Source organism: Gadus morhua, chromosome 2, assembly GCF_902167405.1.
Source record: "Gadus morhua chromosome 2, gadMor3.0, whole genome shotgun sequence".
NCBI classification, from domain to species: domain Eukaryota; kingdom Metazoa; phylum Chordata; class Actinopteri; order Gadiformes; family Gadidae; genus Gadus; species Gadus morhua.
The window spans coordinates 26,478,894-26,491,708 of NC_044049.1; the positions used below are offsets into that span (position 1 = coordinate 26,478,894).

At 46.8% G+C, this 12,815-nt stretch overlaps 2 protein-coding genes across 3 annotated transcripts; both read left to right on the top strand.

Annotated features, from left to right (window-relative positions):
- Positions 1 to 4,746: 4,746 nt before the first annotated feature.
- prl (prolactin) lies at positions 4,747 to 7,720 on the top strand. The gene is made up of 5 exons (XM_030350415.1): positions 4,747 to 5,137; positions 5,413 to 5,525; positions 5,703 to 5,810; positions 6,877 to 7,059; positions 7,382 to 7,720. Exons 1-5 carry the CDS (start codon positions 5,095 to 5,097, stop codon positions 7,571 to 7,573), a joined length of 639 nt encoding a protein of 212 aa, XP_030206275.1. The 5' UTR covers positions 4,747 to 5,094; the 3' UTR covers positions 7,574 to 7,720.
- A 189-nt stretch (positions 7,721 to 7,909) lies between these two features.
- saxo3 (stabilizer of axonemal microtubules 3) lies at positions 7,910 to 11,847 on the top strand. 2 transcript variants are annotated; one of them, XR_003974315.1, is made up of 6 exons: positions 7,910 to 8,197; positions 9,086 to 9,262; positions 9,531 to 9,647; positions 10,110 to 10,195; positions 10,751 to 11,415; positions 11,447 to 11,847. XR_003974315.1 is itself a non-coding variant. In XM_030345314.1 (5 exons), exons 1-5 carry the CDS (start codon positions 8,093 to 8,095, stop codon positions 11,121 to 11,123), a joined length of 858 nt encoding a protein of 285 aa, XP_030201174.1. In that variant the 5' UTR covers positions 7,910 to 8,092; the 3' UTR covers positions 11,124 to 11,847. The 2 variants fall into 2 exon arrangements, 1 of the variants encoding a protein (XP_030201174.1); XM_030345314.1 differs by having other exon boundaries at positions 10,751 to 11,847.
- The last annotated feature ends 968 nt before the right edge of the window (positions 11,848 to 12,815 follow it).

The window sequence follows — 12,815 nt, forward strand, 5'->3', positions numbered from 1 at the left end:
ATGTTCTTCCTATTCACACACACACGCACACACATTTCTATAAGGGACGGGAGAAAGACAGGTCTCTACCTGCCAAGTGGGTACCTTATGAAGGACCATGTGTCGGTTCATATAGGAACAGGGAAGTAGGACTTAAAAATAGAGAAGAGGGAGAAATAGGAGAAGGAACAGAGACAGAGGGGAAAATGTGCTCTCTCTGAAAGCGCGTGAGAGAGGGAGAGAGAGAATTCTGTATTTTCTTTTTTCATGCCAATAAGCGATGAGGAGAGAGAGATGAGACGAGAGAAGATGAGGAGAGAGAGAGAGGAGAGAGGGAGGAGAGGTGAGGGAGAGAGGGAGGAGAGACGAGGGAGAGAGGGAGAGGAGAGGAGAGAGGAGGAGAGAGAAGGAGGAGGCGAGAGGGAGAGCGAGATGGAGGGAGAGAGGAGGAGAGAGGAGAGAGAGAGGAGGAGGAGAGAGAGAGAGGAGAGAGAGAAGAGAGAGAGAGAGAGAGAGAGAGAGAGAGAGAGAGAGAGAGAGAGAGAGAGAGAGAGAATACGGTTAGTTCCTTTATCAGATGTTTAATGTCCTCATATGATTCTGATTTTGATTAAGGGCAACTTTCTCACTCTCTCCTCTCTCCTCATACACTCTGTCTTGGGTGTTTGGGTGTGTGATCAGGGCGCAGATATTCACCTCTGCTGAGTTAGTGTTTCCATACCTTGCTGAGTTGAGACTAGAGAGGATCACTCATGCCCTGAGGCAGTGTGCATATCTGTTTGTTGTTTATACATTCATACACGCGCAAATAGGCACACCACTGAACACGCACAGACACACACCCAGGCTAATGCACAGGCACTCACACACACACAAACACACACACGCACGCACACACAAACATGAACAGACACGCACGCACGCACGCACGCACGCACGCACGCACGCACGCACGCACGCACGCACGCACGCACGCACGCACGCACACACGCACACACACACACACACACACACAGACACACACACACACACACGTTTGGGCCCTATAGAAATCTGAGCTGGCATCAAGTTGGTGGTTGTGCCCAAACGGCTTAATGCACGGAAAATATTGGAGGTCAGAAGAGTGTGTATGTGTGTGTAGAGTCAAGGTTAGAGCCTTCCTGAAGGTCACTGTATACCTGTACAATACATGCACCACTGTACACTATATGTGCGGGAGAAACCACACCTCTCCAAACTAGACATGAGCATAGGTTGTCTGCATTGGTCGTCTAAAACGACCCACATAAATGTTTTAGCCCCCTATCGACTGTTCGAATAAAACGTCAATATGTACGTGTGTCAAGGTCTGGATGGCAAATGGATGGCAAATGGATGGCATTCATTTTATTTGAAAAGCAAAAATTTCAAGATAGTTTCGGCATACAAGGTGCTTTGATAACATTTTTTATGGTTACTTAAATGGTAGATCTATATACATTAAGTTCTAACCCCATAAAGGAAGTTATGTAATAAGTGACCTAGGGGTCAAGGACACTTGGGAGGGACCTAGAGAGCTGGGGTGTCTTTTTATTTGAAAGAGGGCCTCAATCACTAGGACAGATATACGGTTTGGGGGCTCTAGCCCTACTGGAAGAAACAAAAAAAGCCTCAGAAAATACTCCATCTCGTGGTCTTGTATCAAAACAGGTTGTGAACGAAATTCACAGGAACTTTTTATACCTCATAAGGACCCTGGCTTTTTGACCTTTTGACCCTATGTGTTTAAAACGTGTCCCCAGGCCATCGGTCTTCACAAGGCTCAATGCATAAGGTCGTATCTCCGTCTCAGCGGGAAATGGGAACATTAAAACCGACGCCGTTTTTACGCCCATTTACTGCAAGGTTGGAGGCCACGGCTCTTTTTTGTTCCCTTTCAAGATGCGTAGACACGTAACTGCTCTACACGTTCCCCCTGGGTCCCAGGAATGACATATCTTGGAAATTGCATTTCTAGCGCTTGCAGAGAATAGTCTGCCCGAAGGGGGCTGTTTTTTAAAGCAGAGTCTCTCTTAAGTGAGGCCCGCGAGACAGTGGAATGAGGTGCACACAGACACACTGAGTTAGGCAGGGTCCTCCTGCTCTGATACCTGAAAAACTTGTTCCAGGAGCTCGTGACTGAGACCCGTCACCGAAACCGTGGCCCTTTGACCCCGGGGGAGGGGGGGGTGGGTGGGGGGGGTCGGGTTACACCGTTGCGTAAGAGCCCCCAGGCCAACAGCTCCCACCCAAGTGTCCTTGGCTCAGAGGTCACCTACTAACTTACATAACTACTAACTACATAACTACTAACTACATAACTACTAACTATCATAATGCTCTGATCATATAAAAGCGACCAGACACCTTAGGGCCAAAAAAAAAAAAAGTTTGGTTCCTGTTTGTTGTCAGTTGAGGTCAAGGGTAGGTAGGGAATTTATTTTATTTTTTTATTTTATTTTTTCCAGCGGGCAGCGAATGATAGGTAGGTTGTTTTCATTAAAGACGAGAAAATTCGCTCCTCCTTGTACAGAATGAAGAGGTGCTGTAGAAAAACATAATTATAGTTTTTTATAAAGCTCATAAAATAGTTTGGGTCGCACATTAATTGACAGGGTCGGTCGGAAACCGGAACCAAACAAAACAAATTTTTAGGCCCAATCTCACTCCAAGTCGTCTCTGTGCCCCCTCATACAATAAGTGTCACTTATGTATTTCTATGACCCCCATGCTGATAATTGCAGTAGCCTTTTAGAATGTGTTTTTCCACCTTTTATTTAATGATTGTATGTTATGCTTCGAAAACAGAGGAATTATTGTTATGATCATCTTTGATGGAAAAATGTATGCATAAAATTGGGTTATGGGGTGGATTTTACGGTCAGAAGTAAAGCGAACATGAAGTCCGTTATGTCTTACAAAGCATCTCCTCCTAATCCGTCCTGTCTTCCCCCCAACTCAGATAACTATGCAACGCAAAGACATAGATTCAAACAACATGCAAGCTGCGTCCATATGAATCACAATGGCAGCGATGGAAAACATTGCATTAACTAATAAACGAAACATCATACATTCACTGATTGAAGATGGCAAATGAAAATGCACATCTATCACTAGAAAAGTTATCAAAACGCACTTTAATGCTTAAACTGCAGAGAATAAAACAAATGTCATCCATTTTTATCTGGCAAGACCAAACCTTGACACAAGTGACATATTGCTGTCGATAAGGGAATAAAACGTTGATATGGGTGGTTTCAGACGACCTACATAGACGACCTATTCTGTCGTTTAGGTTGGTCGGCAGGCTGGTGTACAGACGGATAAGGTTTACGAGGTATGCATACGGACATAGTTAAAAAGTCACTAAAATAGATCCAATACGCAAAGGCTCATGGGTAAACTATAGGGTAGCAGAACATAGTCCAGGGGAGCCAAGCATGTCAGAGTCATGACACTTTGTCCATGAGCAGACATTGTAGTCAAGGGCAAAGATCAAAAGTAATAGTAGTAATAGTAATAGTAGTAATTACTAGTGAAATGATTAGCTGAAAAATAATTTGCATACGTTCTCATTTGACCTAGATATACCTCCCTTCCTCTCCAACTGAAAGAGTTTGCATTTGCATTTCCACCCATTGAGGCCTCCTTCATTGTGTCGATTCCTTTAGCTGTCTGGCAGCCTTGCAGACATGTCCACTTTCCCTATAGTGTATTGCAATTTAACTTGGTATCTCAGCCATGGCCAATCCCAAACTCTCCACGATGGTCCCTTTGTTGTTACCGCCCAAGATGTGTACGTTTCCCTATAGAGATCATGGAAAGCCATTGTCTCATTGAACGAATGCTTGGTAGTTTTGCTGCCTGTATCTTTCCATGAACCGGCTATAACATTCAATCAAATGTGGCTGTCAAGAAGTGTCCTAAAAATAAGTTATTCTTCATCGGTACACATTATGTACGTTTATCATTAGTTGAACTTACATTGCAGTATCTCTTGAAGGCTAATTAAGACTTTATTAATTACATTAACATTTTATTCATGAATATAATATTTAAAATAAGGAGAATAATACTACATATAAATATATTATAAATTATTTGTTTTATTTTTAATACAAATAAATAAAGAATTAACTATTGATGTTTGATCCAAGAATAGTATATAGTTTTCAATTATACGTAAAATAATGTCATCATGCTCAGAATTTCAACAGTGCTAACATATCAATGACAACGTTTCACTTTACTTTAACATTTTAACAAATTTCTCCCGTTGACAATGTTCACGTTGTCTTCAGATTTTATATTTTCTTTGTATGAGTTCACTTCATTTATTATATTTAGTTCAAAAAATGAAAGGAGAATGGAAATCTGTGATGGAAAAGCAAGGTGCGTTCAAGGTCCTTACATGCGTAAATCATCATTAATGTTTTCATTCATCTACTTAATTAGGCAAGTCAGTACATTATTCCACACTTCTACTTGGACACACACACACACACACACACACACACACACACACACAACACACACACACACACACACACACACAGAGACAGCCCCACACCAAAACACGTGCGCACACACAGACACAGATGCACGCACGCACACACACAATCGCATACACACACACACAAACACACACACACACACACACAACAGACACACACACACACACACACACACAACCACACACACACACACACCACACACACACGCACGCACGCACACGCACGCACACACACACACACACACACACACACACACACACCACACACACACACACCCCACACACACACACACAACACACACACACACACACTCATTGGATGACACTTTGGAACTCTGATTGTGGTTCAACCTGATCCACAAAGGCACATCTCGGTCCATGTTTCTCATTATGGTACTTGAACAAACGACTTAGACTGAGAAACAATTAGTGCGTCCTTCCCCACAGCGCTGCATAAACACATGAGCGTAGCCCGTATATAAAGCAGGGGAGAAGATGGGGATGGACAGACTCACAGAGGACCAAGAAGAACCTGCAGAGACCAAGAAAAGGAAGAAGACGAAGAAGAAGAAAAAGAAGAGATGGCGGACAGAAGATCACAAGGAACCAGTGTCTGCCTTACAGGTCAGATGCAAGTTGTGTGTTTTTGTGTATGTGTGTATTCACATATGTGTGTGGTCGGATTACAGTAACATTTCAGTTTAGTCACAATAGTTTATTCTCCCCAACACCTGTTTTATTTTTCCTCTTTTGTGTGTTTAACATTTTTGTATTTATTTAACTTACATTCTCTATTAATTGCCATTATTGTCCATCTCTTCTAACTGTAACATCGATTCCACGGTACTATCCCCCCCTGGATGACCTTCCTCCCCCTGCTCCCCTTCTCTCCCCCTCAGTGCTGAGCATCATGGCCGCCTGCCAGGCCGTCCCGGTCAGCGACCTCCTGGACAGGGCGTCCCAACGCTCTGACACCCTGCACTCCATCAGCACCTCGCTCACCCGACACATGGTCAGCCCCCCCCCCCCCCCCCCCCCCCCCCCCCCCCCCCCCCCCCATCTCCAGTGAGAGTGTGTGAGGAAGAGATCAATGCATCATGTGTCTCGTGAGGTGTGCAGCGATTGATACTTTGATCAGAAAAGTTGTTTTTTTTGCATGAAGAACATTCTCTTTCTGGTTGCGCCGCAGGACAGTCACCTGCCCTCCGTGGGACGTCTGCTGATCCCCCGCCCCAACATGTGCCACACCTCGTCCCTACAGACGCCCAACGACAAGGAGCAGACTCTGAGTGTGAGCGTAAGTGTCCCTCTCTCGCCTCCCGTCTCCGAGCCCTCCTACAGTCCGTGGCCCTCTCCGTCACACGCTTAACGCACGGCAACCAGTAGAAGCTTTTTTTTATCAAAAGCACCTCACAGGGAAATCCCGTCGCTGTCGTTAGCGAGCAGACAGAGGGTGTGATGGGTGTATCATCTTACCCGAGCTATCTTTGTTGTACACAGGGAATGGGTTAACCTAGCGATTGTAAGTGCTTGGGACTTGTCTCGATGAACATCTTTACTTTACCGACGGCGATTTTTTTTTGTTTCTCTTTCTTCTGACAAATACAAGTACTCACAAGTACTTATTGTGTAAAAGCATCTGCTTAATTCCCTAAATGTAAGTGTGAATGTTTTGCCACCAATGTAATGTACTCGATGGCAAAACGCGACAACAAAGCCATCAAAGAATAAAGAGACAATAGAAGAACAGGCAGAAGCGAAGGATAAAGAAAGAAGAGAGTGAAGAGAGGAACATAAGATCTAGATTTAGGAAATAAATGATTCCACTTCCCGGTTTACCTCATGTAGGTTCTTCAAACAAAAATAAATATGCATATCACATGCATGAGACATCTAGTGGATCGTGTCCAACAGCCTCGCCACAACAATCATAACCAGAAAAGTTTCCTGTTTCATTTTGTGCTTTAACCCTGCCAACATCAAATCAAATCTCCCGCAACCCTGAATGCATTTCAGGTCAGCCAAAACCGGGGCCCGGCCCACTGGCTGACAACAACTGCGTTGGACTATCCTGCCTGGTTCTTCAAAGTGATTTATTAAATAAAAAACTGTAAAAACATTCACACATACAAGAGGGAAAGTGAATCATTTCGTAGGGAGGAGCAGTGACAGTTCTGCCTGAACCAATCACAAACAGACGTCCGTCCCTTACACAAGTTCCCGCTCAGAGTGCCATTTTTAAAAAGGCTTCCACGCTTCCTGCTCTGAAGCCGTCCAGCCGATGAGAGACACGGGCCGTCTGAATGTGAACGCCCCCCCCCCCCCCCCCCCCCCCCCCCCCCCCCCCCCCCCCCCCCACCCAGGAGGCGGAGCTGATGTCCCTGGCCCGCTCGCTGCTCCAGGCCTGGGTCCGACCGCTGCTGATCCTGTCCCAGGAGTCGGGCTCGCTGCCCGCCGCCGCCCAGGGCCTGGTGTCCACCCGGCTGCTGGAGCTGCTGGACCACGCCTCCAGCCTGCAGGACGGCCTGGACGTCCTCTCCAGCAAGGTGGGGCCCGGGGGGGGAGGGGGGCCTGGGGGTGGAGGTGGGCCTGGGGGGGTGGAGGTGGGCCTGGGGGTGGAGGTGTGTGTGTTTATGTTTGTGCGTGGCGGTTTTTGTGTGTGTGCATGCGTGAATTTGTGTGTGCGCAACACAACTCAATCCAATCCAATACAAAGCGATTCAGTAAAATGCAACACAATACAACACAACAGAAAGCAACACAATACAGTTATATACAACGCAACACAACACAACAGAAAGCAACACAACAATATACAGTAAAACAAACAGACCTAACCTGGTCTACCCTACCTGCCCTGTGGAGCAGATGGGCCCCGCCTCCCAGTACCTGTCCTACCTGCCCTACAACGGGGGCCCAGACCTGGGCGAGGACAACCCCACCAAGCTGGTCAACTTCCACTTCCTGCTGTCCTGCTTCCGCCGCGACTCCCACAAGATCGACAGCTTCCTGAAGGTTCTGCGCTGCAGGGCGGCCAAGTCCAGACCCGAGTCCTGCTAGGCTAGGCCAACGAATGACCGTCGCTGGAATGATGGACAGATGAACCGGCGGAAACTGGCTGCACTTTAGTCTTACTCTTACACTCACTCCCTTCATGTGATGGGAACCAAACACCTTGTGCCTGTTACTGCTTGAATTTCAATAAATACTTTTTTTTCTTGCAAGGATTTGAGTCCAATGTTATAATATTAGTATAATTATCTGTTGTTAGTGATTATTATTATTTAACAACAATAATAATATAGTATAGGTTTTGTAAAGGGCCTGTATAGAAAGTAGTAGAAAAAAGAACGTAACCTGCGTTGCGCACGTCGTGAATACTGAACAGAGCGTAAAAGTCACAGGAGAAGATAAACAAGCTCAATTGCCATGGCGACAACTAAACAGAAATCTATTCTCTTCCTTTCTGCATGTCGATGATCCACCAATAATCTGCTTTACCGTTGTACCAGAGTTATGTCCCACTAAAGACTGGGTCGTTGGTTCCTGCGGGTTTAGATAGTTCACAAGTGCGGGTATATGGGTCTCGCTGAGCCACGGGGCGGAGAGATCCCGCAGACCAGCTATGAGATCGGCCTCAGGTACTCGCGACCTCCACCCTTCAAGGTGGAGGTGGTCGGCAAGGTGGGTGTTCCTGAATGATCATTGACTTTACGCTCCGTCCCTTGCAGACACTTTAAAGCGCCATGACTCCATAAGTGATGGCGCGTTTTGCACTATAAGTTGGGCATTAAGCTGGTCACATGATCAATGCATGTCTTGAGTCTATACATCTTTTGATATAAATGTTTTTAAGAGTGCTACAGATGTTATCTTTTGAATACCCTTTAAGAGCTCCCCTCCCTATTAGAGGCCATTTGGACACAGTGCCACAGACATGTCTTTGATTGATTATTTAAGTCACTGACGGGTACTCGGATGCGCTTTCCAAAAGTCAGAGGGTGGCTGACCTTAAATTTAAATAGACTACAGTTGAACTTTGAATAGATGGAGACAGTAGGTGCAGAATCTGGGCGGCTTTGAATTCCTCGATCCGAAAGAGACAGACAGGTGACACATGCAGGACAGCCGGCTCGGACCCGCCCCCCTGTCGCGGCCTTAGAGGTGGACAGTAGGCTATATGGAGAGAACAATATTTAATCAAGAATCAAAAGCATGTCTCCCAGTACCAATAAGGAGGTACGCCATGTAGTCCTACCAGGAGTGCTATTGACCCAAACCACAGGTCATACTATTTTAAATGAATCTCCATTTAAAACCTGCTGTGAAATGTAGCGCTGAAAGATCGGAGGTCAATGTATTAATGGTTGAAGCACTGCAAATCAATGCCGTTGTTGTCCCTCGGATAATATGCACTTTGACGATTCTGTAGCCTGTAGCTTAACACAAAGCCTGTAGCTTAACCCAAACCAATTTGATGACGATTGTGTAGCCTGTTGCTTAACCCAAAGCGAACGGGTGGTGCTTTGGTGAGCGTGACAACACAGTGAATGTAGACACATCTGTCGACAGGACGGACCCCTTCCCCCAATTCTTCAGCGGGTCGCCCGTTCAGCTCCCGCGGCCCCGGGCACCACGTCGGGGACAGCGCACGCCGGGCGGCCCCAGGCCGGCTGGCAGGTCCAGACCCGTTACCCCAAGGCTCCCCCACACTGGACCTCCCACCGCATCGCCCCCCTGGCCCAGCGGGTGAGGCGGGACCCGGGACACCCTCATGGATTCTGCGTTTTCACTCGCAAGAATCCGTGAGGAATTCCGTCAAAGGAAAAGGAATACCTATTCAAATGAAATTTTATCTATACAAAAATATATAAAATGGTCTTAGAAGTTGTTTATTAAAAATTCATTATTGTGCATCCCGAAGGGGAGCTCACTGGGTTAGCGTGGGACGTTTACAGGTGATATTAAATACATGGATACATTTATTATCATGCTGTTTCTGTCTCCCTCCGCCCAGCTGAAGGAGTGCCCCTCCCTGCGCGTTCTGTCCGCTCCGCTCAGCGAGGCCCGGGATCGATACCGGGGGCTACAGGCACCGCACCCCCCAGTCCCACAGCACTATGACACCCTGAGGGTGAGCTAGACCCCGTCCCACAACACTATGACACCCTGAGGGTGAGCTAGACCCCGTCCCACAGCACTATGACACCCTGAGGGTGAGCTAGACCCCGTCCCACAGCACTACGACACTCTGAGGGTGAGCTAGACCCCGTCCCACAGCACTATGACACCCTGAGGGTGAGCTAGACCCCGTCCCACAGCACTACGACACTCTGAGGGTGAGCTAGACCCCGTCCCACAGCACTATGACACTCTGAGGGTGAGCTAGACCCCGTCCCACAGCACTATGACACTCTGAGGGTGAGCTAGACCCCAGCATAATAAACAATATGATGATAAAAAAAAATGCAACTATTGTATTAGCAGTGCTGTTTCACCTCGTGACGTGTGTGTGTGTGTGTGTGTGTGTGTGTGTGTGTGTGTGTGTGTGTGTGTGTGTGTGTGTGTGTGTGTGTGTGTGTGTCTGCCGTCCCAGAGCCTGTATGAGCAGCTTGACTCGGCGCGGTGGTTGGTGGAGCCTCCTGTTAGCACGGCTCATGCTAGCTTCCGGCGCTTCCAGCGGTACGTGTACCCCGGCTGTCCCTACCCCCACGTTGGGCTCCCTATCGTGGGGTCCGCAGCTGGGGGTCGGGGGGGGGGGCTGTGGGTGGTTTTGGGATTTGAAATTCAGCTGGTGCCAGCTAGGGTCATGCTCTCTGTCACACGTACACAAGCAGGCACACACACACACACACACACACACACACACACACACACCACACACACACACACACACACACACACACACACACACACACACACACACACCACACACACACACACAAAAATGCACACAAACACATACACACACACACACTCACAAATCCAAACACACACACACACACACACACACACACACACACACACACACACACACACACACACACACACACACACACACACACACACACATACATGCTGTACACACACACCCACACGCAAACACACACACACGCACACGCAAACACACACACACCAAAGATTGCTCTATCTACCACCCCAAAGCTTTCCCTCTGAACCCGTTTCGGTCTTCCTTCTGTATTAACTCATCCATCCCTTAACCCCTCCCCTCCCCAGCTCCGAACTCAGCGCTCCCTCCCGATTGGACGTCCCACCTGCCTATTCGCCCCACCCCGCCCGTGTCCGCGTGGCCCCCTCCCCCCCCCGCCGCGGCGCCCCTCACTTAGAGCCCTCGCCATCCATGCGCCCCCTCGCTGACCTCCTATTGGCCGACAGCAGCGGCAGCGAATACCGGAGCAGCTTCTCCCAGGCACATCCCCGCGTCGACACCACCGTGTTGACCCCGGCCTCCTCCAATCAGGAGGGCTCTGGAACCCAGGGGGCGGGACCTCCACATCCGTCCGACGTCCGGTTGGCTGTCTTCGCCGTGCCCCAGATGTACGCTACCGAGAGTGACGGCTATGGCAGTGGGAGGCCGAGGGTAGTTTGAGGCTCATGTAGCTGATAAACGGGCTGTGTTTCAGCCGAACATGAGTAGGCGTAGTTTGATCTGGTCGTATTTCATCACGAGTAAATGGTCCAGTAAAGACAACATAAACCAACCTAAGAATACCCTATTGTTTCTTGAATGAAAGTTTCCTCTTTCTCTATTCAAGCATCTTTAGGAAGTACTTACAGGTCTTAAGTATGATGTTGTTAAAACCATGCAAAAAAAGTGACACCTAGAGGTAAAACGATATATTACAATAAATGCAATTGAATGAATTGATGAATTACCCTCAGTCTCAGTCTTTATGGGGTCAGAGAATTCAGTTCAAGGTGTGACTGTAAACTCATGCATTCTGCGGTCAAGAGAAAAGCAAAGAAGCGAGACAAGATAGACACGGATAGAAAATTTTGGCATAAGCTTTTAATGTTTTTATTAAGTTTTTAATATTTTCTTTTTAAATTAGATTTGCTTTTTCCCCGGTAGTTTTATGTTTTTATTCATTATTCTTCAGTGATATTTTTTTATTCATCCTATCAGTAAATGAGAGGAGTTGCTCAGGTAAATCAGCATTCACAGTCAAACCTTCATACTTTTTAAATAATACAACTGTTTATAAGTCTTTTTTCTTGGATGCTGTTGAATTGGTACATTGTGTTAACCTCTTTTGTTCTTTACATGTTTCAAAAATATAAAAGGTAAATAATAAACATTCCTTTGAAATATATTTTATACAGTTCTTGATTCTTTTATAATTATTTTTTTTCTCTCCAGTGTTATGACATTAAAATTGTTTCCCAACATATGTCACCAATAGCATAAATCCCCATTCAGTGTTATGGCAGGACGCTTCTCTTTCTGGTTTCCTTTTACCTCTGTTCGGCGAGACAAGGGCCTTTAGCCCCATCTACTGGCATTACTAATGCATTACACATTTTTACCATTCACAATTCGATTGACTATTTAGCTGCGATTGCGCTTACAGTGCAATGTGTCAATTGAACTACAGTGACATATATGGAACCAAAACGCAGCTCCACTTTGGAGTTTTGCACCATCCCTCTATCTAATGATACATTTAAGTCTAGCAGAAAGTGAACCCCACAGGCCGACAGATGGCCAGATGAGATGAGCCACATCTAAACGAAGCAATACAGATAAGCGCAATAAAATTTGTGTTAATAATCTCCAAAACACAATGCCAACAATAAGGGGGTTGAGGGGTTAGATCATCGTAAAACCGTCTTTTCAGAGCCATTTATTTGCAAGGTCACGCCAGCTCCCGGCAGAGATAACAGGAAAGGAGTAGGAACTACGGGGTCCGTACTGCGGCCCGAAGAGAAGCGCCCCCGCCGCCATCCTTCATTCACAAAGAAGTTAAAGTCGTCTTTTTAAAGTTTCCATGCATTAGAATTCATTTCCAAACAATGGGATAGAAAAAAAAAATCAAGAGCAAGGGATGCAAGAAGAGACATCTTCCTCATAGAAACACAAAAGAGGAAGAGGAGGAGGAGGGCTGAGCTGACGGGGGGAGAGGGGCAGACAGAGAAAGATGTGGCTTCAGTGAGAGAGGTGTGTGTGGGTGAGAGGGGATGGGGACAATGGACAGTTGGCGGCCCCTTGCGTTTTCGCTGTGGTTCGTTGATATGTTATATTTTCGTTGGGGTTTCAAGTAAAGTTCCACTAAGGGTGGGC